This window comes from Ascaphus truei, chromosome 5 (assembly GCF_040206685.1).
Source record: "Ascaphus truei isolate aAscTru1 chromosome 5, aAscTru1.hap1, whole genome shotgun sequence".
Taxonomy (NCBI): Eukaryota; Metazoa; Chordata; class Amphibia; order Anura; family Ascaphidae; genus Ascaphus; species Ascaphus truei.
Genome location: NC_134487.1, coordinates 286,031,357 through 286,044,618, shown reverse-complemented (window position 1 = coordinate 286,044,618; position 13,262 = coordinate 286,031,357). Strand labels below are relative to the sequence as shown.

Genomic DNA, 13,262 nt, shown 5'->3' with positions numbered 1-13,262 from the left:
TAAGTAAACCAGACCCACTCCCGTAAAACAACTCAAACTGCAAAGACTTTTAAAGATATTATTAGGGAATTCCCACCAGATGATTGCTGGAGGATTCAAAATTGCACTTTCTATTCCCAATAAGCGCTCCTATATATATATAGTGTTCGACAATGCTATACATTTACATGCCCGGGGCGAGTGGATTTAACCTCCGGGCGAGTAAATATTGGCCCAAGCAGCACACGTGTTTGTTTTTTAAAATTTCCCTGCTCGCGCTGGAGAAAAAAAAAAAAAGCCGGAGGCGGGTTCATGTTGTTGGGGGAGATTACCCCGCCTCCGGCACTCTGAGCAGTGCCCTCCCTCCTCCCTCCTCCCCCGCCTCTCAGCAATACTTTCCCTCCTCTCATCGGTGCTTTCACTCCTCCCCCTTCCAGCAGCTAGCCCCTTCCGCACCTCTGTCTGCCACAGGCCCCTGCAGGACCATCTGTCGCCCCCCTCCCATCGGCCATCCCCCCCCTCCCATCGGGCCATCCGCCCCCCCCCTCCTATGGGCCATCCGCCCCCCCCTCCCATCGGGCCATCCGCCCGCCCCCCTCCCATCGGGGGGCTGCGCTGATGTAACGCTGCAGTTACCCACCCACCCACAACTCACCCACCGTCCCGCCTCCCACTCACTCACCCTCCCAACTCCCTCCCACATACTCGCCCCCCCACCTACTCACCCCCCCCACGTACTCGCCCCCCCACGTACTCACCCCCCCACCTACTCACCCTCCCACCTACTCACCTACTCACCCTCCCACCTACTCACACCCCCACCTACTCACCCTCCCACCTACTCACCTACTCACTCTCCCACCTACTCACCCTCCCATCCAGTCACCCTCCCACGCAGTCACGCTCCCACCCTCCCACCCTCTCACGCAGTCAACCTCCCACGCAGTCACCCTCCCACGCAGTCACCCTCCCACGCAGTCACCCTCCCACGCAGTCACCCTCCCACGCAGTCACCCTCCCACGCAGTCACCCTCCCACCCAGTCACCCTCCCACCCAGTCACCCTCCCACCCAGTCACCCTCCCACCCAGTCACCCTCCCACCCAGTCACCCTCCCACCCAGTCACCCTCCCACCCAGTCACCCTCCCACCCAGTCACCCTCCCACCCAGTCACCCTCCCACCCAGTCACCCTCCCACCCAGTCACCCTCCCACCCAGTCACCCTCCCACCCAGTCACCCTCTCACCCAGTCACCCTCTCACCCAGTCACCCTCTCACCCAGTCACCCTCTCACCCAGTCACCCACCCACAACTCACCCACCGTCCCGCCTCCCACTCACTCACCCTCCCAACTCCCTCCCACATACTCACCCCCCCACCTACTCACCCTCCCACCTACTCACCCTCCCACCTACTCACCCTCCCACCTACTCACCCTCCCACCTACTCACCCTCCCACCTACTCACCCCCCCACCTACTCACCCTCCCACCTACTCACCCTCCCACCTACTCACCCCCTCACCTACTCACCCTCCCACCTACTCACCCTCCCACCTACTCACCCTCCCACCCAGTCACCCTCCCACGCAGTCACGCTCCCACCCTCCCACCCTCTCACGCAGTCAACCTCCCACGCAGTCACCCTCCCACGCAGTAAATCTCCCAACCCAGTCACCCTCCCACGCAGTCACCCTCCCACGCAGTCACCCTCCCACGCAGTCACCCTCCCACGCAGTCACGCAGTCACCCTCTCACCCAGTCACCCTCTCACCCAGTCACCCTCTCACCCAGTCACCCTCTCACCCAGTCACCCTCTCACCCTCTCACCCTCTCACCCAGTCACCCTCTCACCCAGTCACCCTCTCACCCAGTCACCCTCTCACCCAGTCACCCTCTCACCCAGTCACCCTCTCACCCAGTCACCCTCTCACCCAGTCACCCTCTCACCCAGTCACCCTCTCACCCAGTCACCCTCTCACCCTCTCACCCTCTCACCCTCTCACCCTCTCACCCAGTCACCCTCTCACCCAGTCACCCTCTCACCCAGTCACCCTCTCACCCAGTCACCCTCTCACCCAGTCACCCTCTCACCCAGTCACCCTCTCACCCAGTCACCCTCTCACCCAGTCACCCTCTCACCCAGTCACCCTCTCACCCAGTCACCCTCTCACCCAGTCACCCTCTCACCCAGTCACCCTCTCACCCAGTCACCCTCTCACCCAGTCACCCTCTCACCCAGTCACCCTCTCACCCAGTCACCCTCTCACCCAGTCACCCTCTCACCCAGTCACCCTCTCACCCTCTCACCCAGTCACCCTCTCACCCAGTCACCCTCTCACCCAGTCACCCTCTCACCCAGTCACCCTCTCACCCAGTCACCCTCTCACCCAGTCACCCTCTCACCCAGTCACCCTCTCACCCAGTCACCCTCTCACCCAGTCACCCTCTCACCCAGTCACCCTCTCACCCAGTCACCCTCTCACCCAGTCACCCTCTCACCCAGTCACCCTCTCACCCAGTCACCCTCTCACCCAGTCACCCTCCCACCCAGTCACCCTCCCATCCCCTACTCATACACTCACCCACCCGACTAGTCACACACTCACCCACCCGACTAGTCACACACTCACCCACCCGACTAGTCACACACTCACCCACCCGACTAGTCACACACTCACCCACCCGACTAGTCACACACTCACCCACCCGACTAGTCACACACTCGCTTCTTAGTAGCAATTTAAGCCTTTTTTTAAAAGTGGGGGTGGGGCTAGGGGCGGGACTAATGGCAGGCTGGGGGCGGGGCTAGGTGGCGAGTAGATTTTTTGGTTGGGCGAGTAGATTTTTGGGTGATTTGTCGAACACTGTATATATATATATATATATATATACATACATACATACATACATACATACATACCCCCGGTCCCATCCTCACGTCAGAATTTCCTCACATTTTTTTCTAGAAAAAAAGCTTTTGTGTGCGTGTACACACCTACATACACACACACACACTCTGAAGTGAGGATGGGATCGGGGGGGGGGGGGGGGGTGTTGGAATTATTCTTGTACATTCGCAATGATTATACATATTTTTTCCCGTTTAAAAATCGCTTAGAATCTATGGGGTATTATTTTTGTAAATAATATTATATTTCTAATACGATTTGTATGGAGGTGGAGGTTCCCCTTCCAGACTTTATAGGGTTTACGCGGCGTTTAACTTGGCTGACGAATTTGATGAACGTTTCACCTTTTAGTTTTGATGCACAGATAAAAAAAATTTAGTACACAACATTTCTATTTGTACGCCCTGCACATCCCGCCGCACATCTCGTCGCTGAGCGCCCACAAATTTGATTAAAAACTTTTTTTTTTAAATGATTTGATCTTATTAAAGATTGAGAAAAATACGTTTAGTACTACACCGCCGCAAACAAGCACCGATTGAATTTGACGTTTCCGTGTGCCAATTTTATGCCAAAAATGCCATTTGCCAAACTATGTACACAGGCCTCAGTGTGTGTCTGATTTTTATAATACAAAAATCACCCAGATTTAACCCTTTACACGTGTCTCTGCCATTGCTCTCTTGTGGCGCTAGAAGGGACTGCACCTTTTAAATATCCCACTTAGGCCGAGTCCCGCTGGCGCTGAGCGAGCTCATGCTTGGAGAGCGCTTCAAGCATGAGTGCCGGGTGTCCTGGCATTGCAGGTAGTTGAGGGCGCTAGAAAGTCGTTTTTTTTTTTTTTTACATAAGCGCCGAGCGCGGGTGAGCGTGTGCCCGCGCACGAGCGCGCGGGGACTTATATAGATATATGTATGCAAGTAACCATGGCAAGCGCTGAGCGGGGACTCGGTCTTATCTCCACATTTCTCTTATCTCCGCGCTCCGCGCTGCTGCAGGACTTCGGTGGTCGATTTCCAAACCATGAAACGCAACTTGACCATCCCTGTGCGCCGTGCCTCCACCGTCTCCTCAGTCATGAGATCCTCCGAATTTGTCCTAACCACCGAGTGGGTCTGGCACTGGCAAGACGAACACGGGACCTGGATCGAGTATGGAAAATCGGTGAGTGAGGTGAGGGGAGGATTTGCAGAACCCATCAAACTTCTTTGGTGTGTGGCTAGCCTAAAAGCGCTCTCGCTCACTTTCCCACACCTCTGGAATGCCCTTCCCCTCAATATCCGCCTGGCACCCTCTCTATCCACCTTTAAGACCAATCTTAAAACCCACCTCCTTAATGTAGCTTATGGGTAGCTCAATAGCTGGTACTTTACACCTCATACATCGGCCATGACCCCTTGCAGACGCACTTACAGAGACAGTAGGTGTGGTAAGTTCTTTCTACTTACCACTTAGATTGTAAGCTCTTCGGAGCAGGGACTCCTTTTTCCTAGTGTTATTTTTATGTCTCGAGCGTTTATTCCCATTGTGTTATTTGTATTATTATGTCACGTGTATTACTGCTGTGAAGCGCTATATAAATAAAGATTATACATACATACAACACATCTAATGCTAGAGAGGCCCCTTTGACACTGAAATTTATTCAGATATACATTGAGTCTACAATAAAGTGTTAGACACTGAACTGTGTGTGTGTGTGTGTGTGTGTGTGTGTGTGTGTGTGTGTGTGTGTGTGTGTGTGTGTGTGTGTGTGTGTGTGTGTGTGTGTGTGTGTGTGTGTGTTTGAAGTATGCATACCCAAGTGAAAAATAATATAGCTAAAATAACATTTAAAAAAAAAACCCCTATATGGACAGAAAGAAGTTGATATTAGCCAGATAGCCACTATCTCATCAGTGATGTATAGGGAGAATATCCCACAGTAGAGCATACCGAGCAAGCAATATCCAAGAGGTAATAGTATCTACTTTATGCTAGTAATACTATCTGTATTAACTATAAGCAAATGACATATACTGTATATTACAGGTTATGTTAGAACGTCTAAGAAGATCTCTCAGGCTTCTATTTCTTTTATAGGCAAACAGGTTTCAACCGTGCATGTGAATGAAGTTTTGGTTCAGTTTCTAGAACTTTTATGTAGCGCCATCCATGTACACAGCGCGTCACAGCAGTAATACACAAGACATAATAGTATAACGCATAATGGGAACAAGCGCTCGAGACATAAAGTGACATTTAGGAAAAGGAGTCCCTGCCCCGAAGAGCTTACAATCTAAGTGGTAAGTCGGGAGAACTTACAGAGATTGGTTTCCTTGGGACTGACCCTCTGAGCAGCACCGGAGATCTGTGCTCTCAAATTCACAGACCATTTGTAAGAATAAAGCAAATAAAGTTTGGGACCGGCCACGGTTGAGTGATGCTTTTTTTTTTATAGTTCAGTCCCACGTAGCGTGTCAAATAAAATAAAATAAACGTGGTGTGATTAGCTTCCTTACAAAGGTTCAGTCACCTTCAGGTAACTGTTCTGTAGCTTGTGAAAAATGAAGATGATTTTCCTTTTTCCAGGAAACCTAGATTTTAACATATTTATGTTATTGGTTGAGCTAGTGATGGAATTATAACTACTTTTGCAAACAAAAGAAAGTAGCAAAAAGAACCGTTTCCCCTGTGGCTTTGAGAACTGACAGTCTAATCACCAAAAGACATTTAAATAAAGATGGTAAATTAAAAACATTTGTCATGGAAATGTTACAAATTTGCGAAGAACATGTAAAATATATTAAAATACTTAGATTTTTTATTTTATTTTGAAAGCTGTGTAATCCGCTTCGTTGAACTTATTGAACATGCCGCTGCTCTTAGTGAATGAATTGCGTAGCGTGCGGAGTATTCACCTCTGTCACTGGTCTCACAGAGCACAACGCAGCAGAGCGCGTCCATATTATCGGCCGACCTGGAGAACGTCTACCTCGCTGATCCGAAGGCAACGGTTCCATTCCAGGCGGGGAAGCAGCACTACGAGATCAACTTCCAAGGTGCGGCCATGACCAATCCTAGAAGGGTCCCACCTGCCAGCTGACTCCCTGTCGGCGCCCTGATAACGATCCAGTCCTGGCTTTGTAGTCCGGTCCACTTGCTCTATGAGCAACCTTGAGACTGGCTGGCATCATTATCACACTGTGCCATGGTGTCGGTGGGCAGGTTATGACAACTGAACCACTCGGCTCATATTCTGATACTTTGTATCCTTGTCCAGTAGGAGGTAGGGGGAGGTGTAAAGCTTTCATCTGCCAGATGAACCTGTTTAGGAGACTCAACGGCCTGACTTATTTGTCCCTTATATAGAGTGCACTTGTTCCCACCCTACTAGAATGGTCTTTATGACCATTTATATCTGAATGTTGGACAGATTTTACTCTCAGGTTTGTTAACCATCTGTGTTCTGTTCAGGGGTCAAGAGGTCAGGCCTTCCCTGTTCACCACAGACTCCATGTGCCATAGGTCCCTTCTGTTTGTCACTGTGTCATCCCGCAATGGGGGAACAGAGTCCATGGGCCATAGGTCCCTTTTGTATGTCGCTGTGTCACCCGGCAATGGGGGAACAGAGTCCATGAGCCATAGGTCCCTTTTGTTTGTCGCTGTGTCACCCCGCAATGGGGGAACAGAGTCCATGGGCCATAGGTCCATTCTATCTGTGTCACTGTCGCCTGTCACCCTTGTTAACTGCCATCCAAGTCAGTGGCAGTTAACATGGAATTGCAGTGCGTTAACCTGTCCCGGAGCTTAGTGAATCTTCCCCTGTGTGTCATAGATCCCTTCTCTCTCTGTCACTGTGTCACTCTGCGGTGGGAGGGACAGATTCAGTGGCTAACCTGTCAGGTTGGTGCTGTGGTGTGTGTGTGCGTGCGCCAGTCAGTGGGTGTGTGTGTGCGCCAGTCAGTGGGTGTGTGTGTGTGTGCGTCAGTCAGTGTGTGTGTGTGTGTGTGCGTGCGCCAGTCAGTGTGTGTGCGCGTGCGTCAGTCAGTTGGTGTGTGTGTGTGCGCCAGTCAGTGGGTGTGTGTGTGTGCGCGTGCGCCAGTCAGTGGGTGTGTGTGTGCGCCAGTCTGTGTGTTTGTGTGTGTGTGCGTGCACCAGTCAGTGGGTGTGTGTGTGTGCGCGCGCCAGTCAGAGGGTGTGTGTGTGTGCGTGCGTCAGTCAGTGGGTGTGTGTGTGTGCGTGCGTCAGTCAGTGGGTGTGTGTGTGTGCGTGTGCCAGTCAGTGGGTGTGTGTGCGTGCACCAGTCAGTGGGTGTTTGTGTGTGTGCATGCGCCAGTCAGTCAGTGGGTGTGTGTGTGTGCGTGCGCCAGTCAGTCAGTGGGTGTGTGTGTGTGCGTGCGCCAGTCAGTGGGTGTGTGGCTTTTAAACTTACATGAGATCACAGAAAGAAAAGATAGGCAGAAAGGGGCACCGAGTAGCAAGAATATTTATTAATAAAAAACCAATAACAACACTAAAACCAACTGTAATAGCAATAAACACACAATGCAAAATAATACAAATGATAAATTGTCCTAAATGGAGAGCTCCGATTACCAGCTGGGTGCAGCCTTGCGTGACCTCTACGCGCTTCGCACAGCGTGCTTTGTCAGGGGCTGTGCGAAACGCGTAGAGGTAACGTGAGGCTGTTACGTGGACTTCCAGTTGGTGACAGCGGTGTACGAGAGAGTGAGGGTTCCTTTTCAGTGTGAGCGAGCACATCGGCTTCAGTGTGAGCGAGCACATAACTTCTACTGCACCCAGCTGATAACGGGAGCTCTCCGGCACCACTCTCTGTTTAGGACAATTGTAAGTTTACCCTCTTTTACTATTTGTATTATTTTGCATTGTGTATTTATTGCTGTTACAATTGGTTTTAATGTTGTCAAACCCTTGTGGGTTTTTAATTTAATAAATATTCTTGCTACTCTGTGCGCCTTTCTGCCTATCTTTTCTTTTGTCTTTGTAAGCCTCTCTATGGGCGCTCACTTTTTTCTATTGGGGGTTGGGGAGTCCACCCAGGCAGACGGCAGCAAGAGGTTTAGCAACACAGTGCAGTACCATTTAAAGACCGCACCAGCGCGGAGATCCATTCTCTATTACATGAGAGCCTTCTGAGGTTTGCAGTCTTGTATAAAAGCAGAACAACAACTCCCAGAATGCTAATGGACAGCAGTTAAAAACCAGTACTAAAAAACATGTCCTGAAAATGTGGCGGGTCGATGGCTGGTATGCAGTGAAGTCTTAAGCCCATTTCGTTCTTAGTCACTATGTCACCTTCTTGTAGAGGGGACAGTTAAATGAATACTACCCTACTACTCTAGTCTTTGTGCCATTGTTCTGGCCCAAGCACACCCTGATAGATGAGTAGGGACAGGCAGGTTAACTCAATCCCATATATCAAGCAAGGGAACCTTCTTACTTGGAAGTGTTTATTTGGGGCAACAACATACAAATAAAAAGGAGGGGAAAGTACTGAGGGAACACTGGGACACGAGAGCAATGGAGGGGAAGGGGAGCTATGGGGGAAGTGGGTTAAATGCAGGATATAGGGATAGGTAAAAACCAGTAACTTTACCAGGATAGGAGAGATGTCTGCTCAAGATGGCTGCTGGTACTAAGAGACAGCATGCTGGTCTGGGCTGATGGCAAATTAACTGGGACAATACCACCTGGCAAGGGGAGGGGGACCAGTCCATCCTGGTAAAAAGGCAGGGGGGTTGCCAGGGCAACTGGCTGAAGCCAAGAAACCCACAAGGGGTCGCAACATTGTTGGAACAGCTAGACTGAGGCGTGCTGGTGGCCTGAAGTCAGAGAAAAAACACAATCCTGTTCCAGGACAGTCTCTGTCACCATATGGTGGAAGGGACAGACTCGGTGGAGCTGAGGTCTCTTCTTGTAACTGTATCACTCTATCTTATACTATATTAGTGAAAGCACTGTATGTTTGCCTGCCTGGATGTCCGGTGTCCCTAGGGGAAATCTCATTGGTCCCTTGGGCCGCCCGCCCCCGCACACCTCTCATTGGCCTGAGGCGGAGTGACGGGCCAAAAAAAACACACCCACACACACACACAGTGTCACCACACACACACAGTGTCACCACACACACACAGTGTCACACACACACACAGTGTCACACACACACACAGTGTCACACACACAGTGTCACACACACACACACACACACACACACACACACACACACACACACACACACGGTGTCACACACACACACACACACAGTGACACACACACACACAGTGACACACACACACACACACAGTGACACACACACTGTCACACACACACACAGTGTCACACACACACACACAGTGTCACACACACACAGTGTCACACACACACACACACACAGTGTCACACACACACACACACACACACCTCCCTGAACATCGTGACCCGCGCGCACCTCCTCCTCTCCCCGTGTCTCCCGCGCTTTCACCCCGCTCCCCCCCCCCCCGCGCCGCTACAGTCAGCGGGACACACACTATTATTACCCCTTCAGCGCCCCCCCACCCAGTGTCAGCGGCCGTGCGAGACCCCCCCTCTATATCTCCCACCTCTCCCCCCCCACACATATACATGCCCCCCCCTCCCCGGCGCTCACAACTCACCCCTCTCCCCGGCGGGGGAACAGCCAGTGGCCAGGCAGCCTGCCTCGCGGCACCGAGTGGCCAAGATGGCGGCGGCGGCCGGAAGCCTCCCTGTTTCCCGCGCTTTCAGTCACCCCCCCGGCGCCGCTACAGTCAGCGGGGGAGCGAGCGCCCGGGACACAGCGGGGGAGCGGCCACAACACGCTGCCTCCCGCCTCAGATCCACGTGGGACCTGCCGGACGGGTGAGTGAGCGGCCTTCACTTCACCTCCCCTCACCCCCCCCTCACCTCCCCTCACCCCCTTCACCCCCCTTCACCTCCCCTCACCCACCCCTCACCTCCCCTCACCCACCCCTCACCTCCCCTCACCCACCCCTCACTCCACTTCCCCTCCCTTCCACCTCCCCTCCACCCTCCTTCACCTCCCCTCCACCCCGCTTCACCTCCCCTCCACCCCCCTTCACCTGCCCTCCACCCCCCCTTCACCTCCCCTCCACCCCCCTTCACCTGCCCTCCACCCCCCCTTCACCCCCCCTTCACCTCCCCTCCACCCCCCTTCACCTCCCCTCCACCCCCCTTCACCTCCCCTCCACCCCCCTTCACCTCCCCTCCACCCCCCTTCACCTCCCCTCCACCCCCCTTCACCTCCCCGCCCCCCCTTCACCTCCCCGCCACCCCCCCTTCACCTCCCCTCCACCCCCCCCTCACCTACCCTTCACCTCCACTCCACACCCCCTTCACCTCCCCGCCACCCCCCCCCTTCACCTCCCCGCCACCCCCCCCTTCACCTCCCCGCCACCCCCCCCTTCACCTCCCCGCCACCCCCCCCCTTCACCTCCCCGCCACCCCCCCCCCTTCACCTCCCCGCCACCCCCCCCTTCACCTCCCCGCCACCCCCCCCCCTTCACCTCCCCGCCACCCCCCCCCCTTCACCTCCCCGCCACCCCCCCCTTCACCTCCCGCCACCCCCCCCTTCACCTCCCCGCCACCCCCCCTCCACCTCCCCTTCACCTCCTCTACACCCCCCCCTTCACCTCCACACCACCTTCACCTCCCCTCCACACCCCCTTCACCTCCCCTCCACACCCCCTTCAGCTCCCCTTCACCTCCCCTCCACCCCCCTTCACCTCCCCTCCACCCCCCTTCACCTCCCCTCCACCCCCCTTCACCTCCCCTCCACCCCCCTTCACCTCCCCTCCACCCCCCTTCCACCCTCCACCCCCCTTCACCTCCCCTTCCCACCGCCTCCCCCCCTTCCCACCGCCTCCCCCCCCTTCCCACCGCCTCCCCCGCCTCCCCCCCCTTCCCACCGCCTCCCCCACTTCCCACCGCCTCCCCCACTTCCCACCGCCTCCCCCCCCTTCCCACCGCCTCCCCCCCCCTTCCCACCGCCTCCCCCCCCCTTCCCACCGCCTCCCCCCCCCCTTCCCACCGCCTCCCCCCCCCTTCCCACCGCCTCCCCCCCCCTTCCCACCGCCTCCCCCCCTTCCCACCGCCTCTCCCCCCCTTCCCACCGCCTCTCCCCCCCCTTCCCACCGCCTCTCCCCCCCCTTCCCACCGCCTCCACCCCCCCCTTCCCACCGCCTCCACCCCCCCCTTCCCACCGCCTCCACCCCCCCCTTCCCACCGCCTCTCCCCCCCCTTCCCACCGCCTCTCCCCCCCCTTCCCACCGCCTCCCCCCCCTTCCCACCGCCTCCACCCCCCCCTTCCCACCGCCTCCACCCCCCCCTTCCCACCGCCTCCCCCCCCTTCCCACCGCCTCTCCCCCCCCTTCCCACCGCCTCCACCCCCCCCTTCCCACCGCCTCCACCCCCCCCTTCCCACCGCCTCCACCCCCCCTTCCCACCGCCTCCCCCCCTTCCCACCGCCTCTCCCCCCCCTTCCCCCCCTTCCCACCGCCTCCCCCCCCTTCCCACCGCCTCTCCCCCCCTTCCCACCGCCTCTCCCCCCCCTTCCCACCGCCTCCCCCCCCCCTTCCCACCGCCTCCCCCCCCCTTCCCACCGCCTCCACCCCCCCTTCCCACCTCCTCCCCTTTCACGCCACCTCCCCCCTCCTCCCCCTTCACACCACCTCCCCCCTCCTCCCCCTTCACACCACCTCCCACCTCCCGCCGCACGCATTCAACAGACAACCCACACACTCGACACACACCTGCCGCATCCTGCCCCTACGCAACAATATCACTGACCAGCTGTCACCCGCACTCGCCACACACCCGCCGCCTCACACCCTAGCAGGACCCCAACCCACAGCCAGCACTCACTACCCACGCGCCACCCGTACTGAACACCCATCCGCCGCCTCACACCCTAGGAAGACACACGCCTCACATTTTCACATCACTTATGTCACCAAAATATACATTGTACTGTGGTGTGTTTACAATAAACCATTTTTTTACAACATCGTATTACATTTTCTTCCATCTTTCTTTTCAACATTATTATGAAACCTTTACAACAAATAGTCATCTATTGTTCCACGATTTATAAATAATACTACCTATTACGCATTTACATCCCCGAGTAACGCCGGGTCTCTCAGCTAGTAGTGAATAAAACACACTACATCACCCTGCACTGGGATGGACAGACGTTATAGGCTACAGGTGCCGTCTGTCTGTGTCATTATGTCTCTTCCTTCTACGTGTGACAGAAGACGATGATGATGACATGGGGCTGTGAGTAAGAGTTTTCCATTTCTCTCAGAAATGGTGCAGAGGAACGTGACGTACAAGACTCAAAAAGAGGTCCGCAGGAGGCCCAGGTTCCTGTCCTTCGACGACGTGAGGAAACTCCGGGGAAGGTAACATGGTTTTTCTGCTCGTGTACGTATGAATGGAGTAAATGTTGGTTATCCCAAAAGCAAGACCGGGTTAGGGTTTCCCTTGGGAAGCAACACTGTGCGGGTACTGTTGGATCTGGGAGAATAGTGAGTGCTATCCACTCCACTAGGTGGCACATGTCTCCTTCATGATCCCTCTCGTTTTATTTTCCAGTACAAAGTCGGTTCAGGCGATTTCCCCTCTGAAAACAGGAGCCTACCCCCCAAACTGGGACAGTAAAGCCCTGCCGGACTTGGGATATCAGGTATTATTTGAGGGTTGGGGGGTATAACTGCTGGAGATGTGATGGAAGGGCCTACATGGGAACAGGAGTTGTGCCCTACGGCCCTATAATCGTAGGTCGTGATGGTACAAGGACTCCAGGTCTCGGGCTTTTTTACCTGGTTACTCCCCTGGTTTATTTTGAACTAGCTGAGAGACCCGGCGTTGCCCGGGATGTAAATGCGTAATAGGTAGTATTATTTATAAATCGTGGAACAATAGATGACTATTTGTTGTAAAGGTTTCATAATAATGTTGAAAAGAAAGATGGAAGAAAATGTAATACGATGTTGTAAAAAAATGGTTTATTGTAAACACACCACAGTACAATGTATATTTTGGTGACATACGTGATGTGAAAATGTGAGGCGTGTGTCTTCCTAGGGTGTGAGGCGGCGGATGGGTGTTCAGTACGGGTGGCGCGTGGGTAGTGAGTGCTGGCTGTGGGTTGGGGTCCTGCTAGGGTGTGAGGCGGCGGGTGTGTGGCGAGTGCGGGTGACAGCTGGTCAGTGATATTGTTGCGTAGGGGCAGGATGCGGCAGGTGTGTGTCGAGTGTGTGGGTTGTCTGTTGAATGCGTGCGGCGGGAGGTGGGAGGTGGTGTGAAGGGGGAGGAGGGGGGAGGTGGTG

The 13,262-nt window shown here is 54.8% G+C and overlaps 1 protein-coding gene across 2 annotated transcripts in view; it reads left to right on the top strand.

The window, feature by feature from the left end:
- The window catches only part of LOC142496089 (zinc finger CCCH-type antiviral protein 1-like), a 62,099-nt gene that overhangs the window by 36,880 nt on the left and 11,957 nt on the right, over nucleotides 1–13,262 (top strand). Inside the window, exons 7-10 of one of the 2 annotated variants that reach the window (XM_075602479.1) lie at nucleotides 3,888–4,053; nucleotides 5,810–5,930; nucleotides 12,236–12,332; nucleotides 12,526–12,616. In XM_075602479.1, coding sequence (XP_075458594.1) covers nucleotides 3,888–4,053; nucleotides 5,810–5,930; nucleotides 12,236–12,332; nucleotides 12,526–12,616 — 475 coding nt within the window. Of the gene's footprint in view, nucleotides 1–3,887; nucleotides 4,063–5,809; nucleotides 5,931–12,235; nucleotides 12,333–12,525; nucleotides 12,617–13,262 lie in introns of both variants that reach the window. The other variant, XM_075602478.1, reaches the window with a different exon arrangement.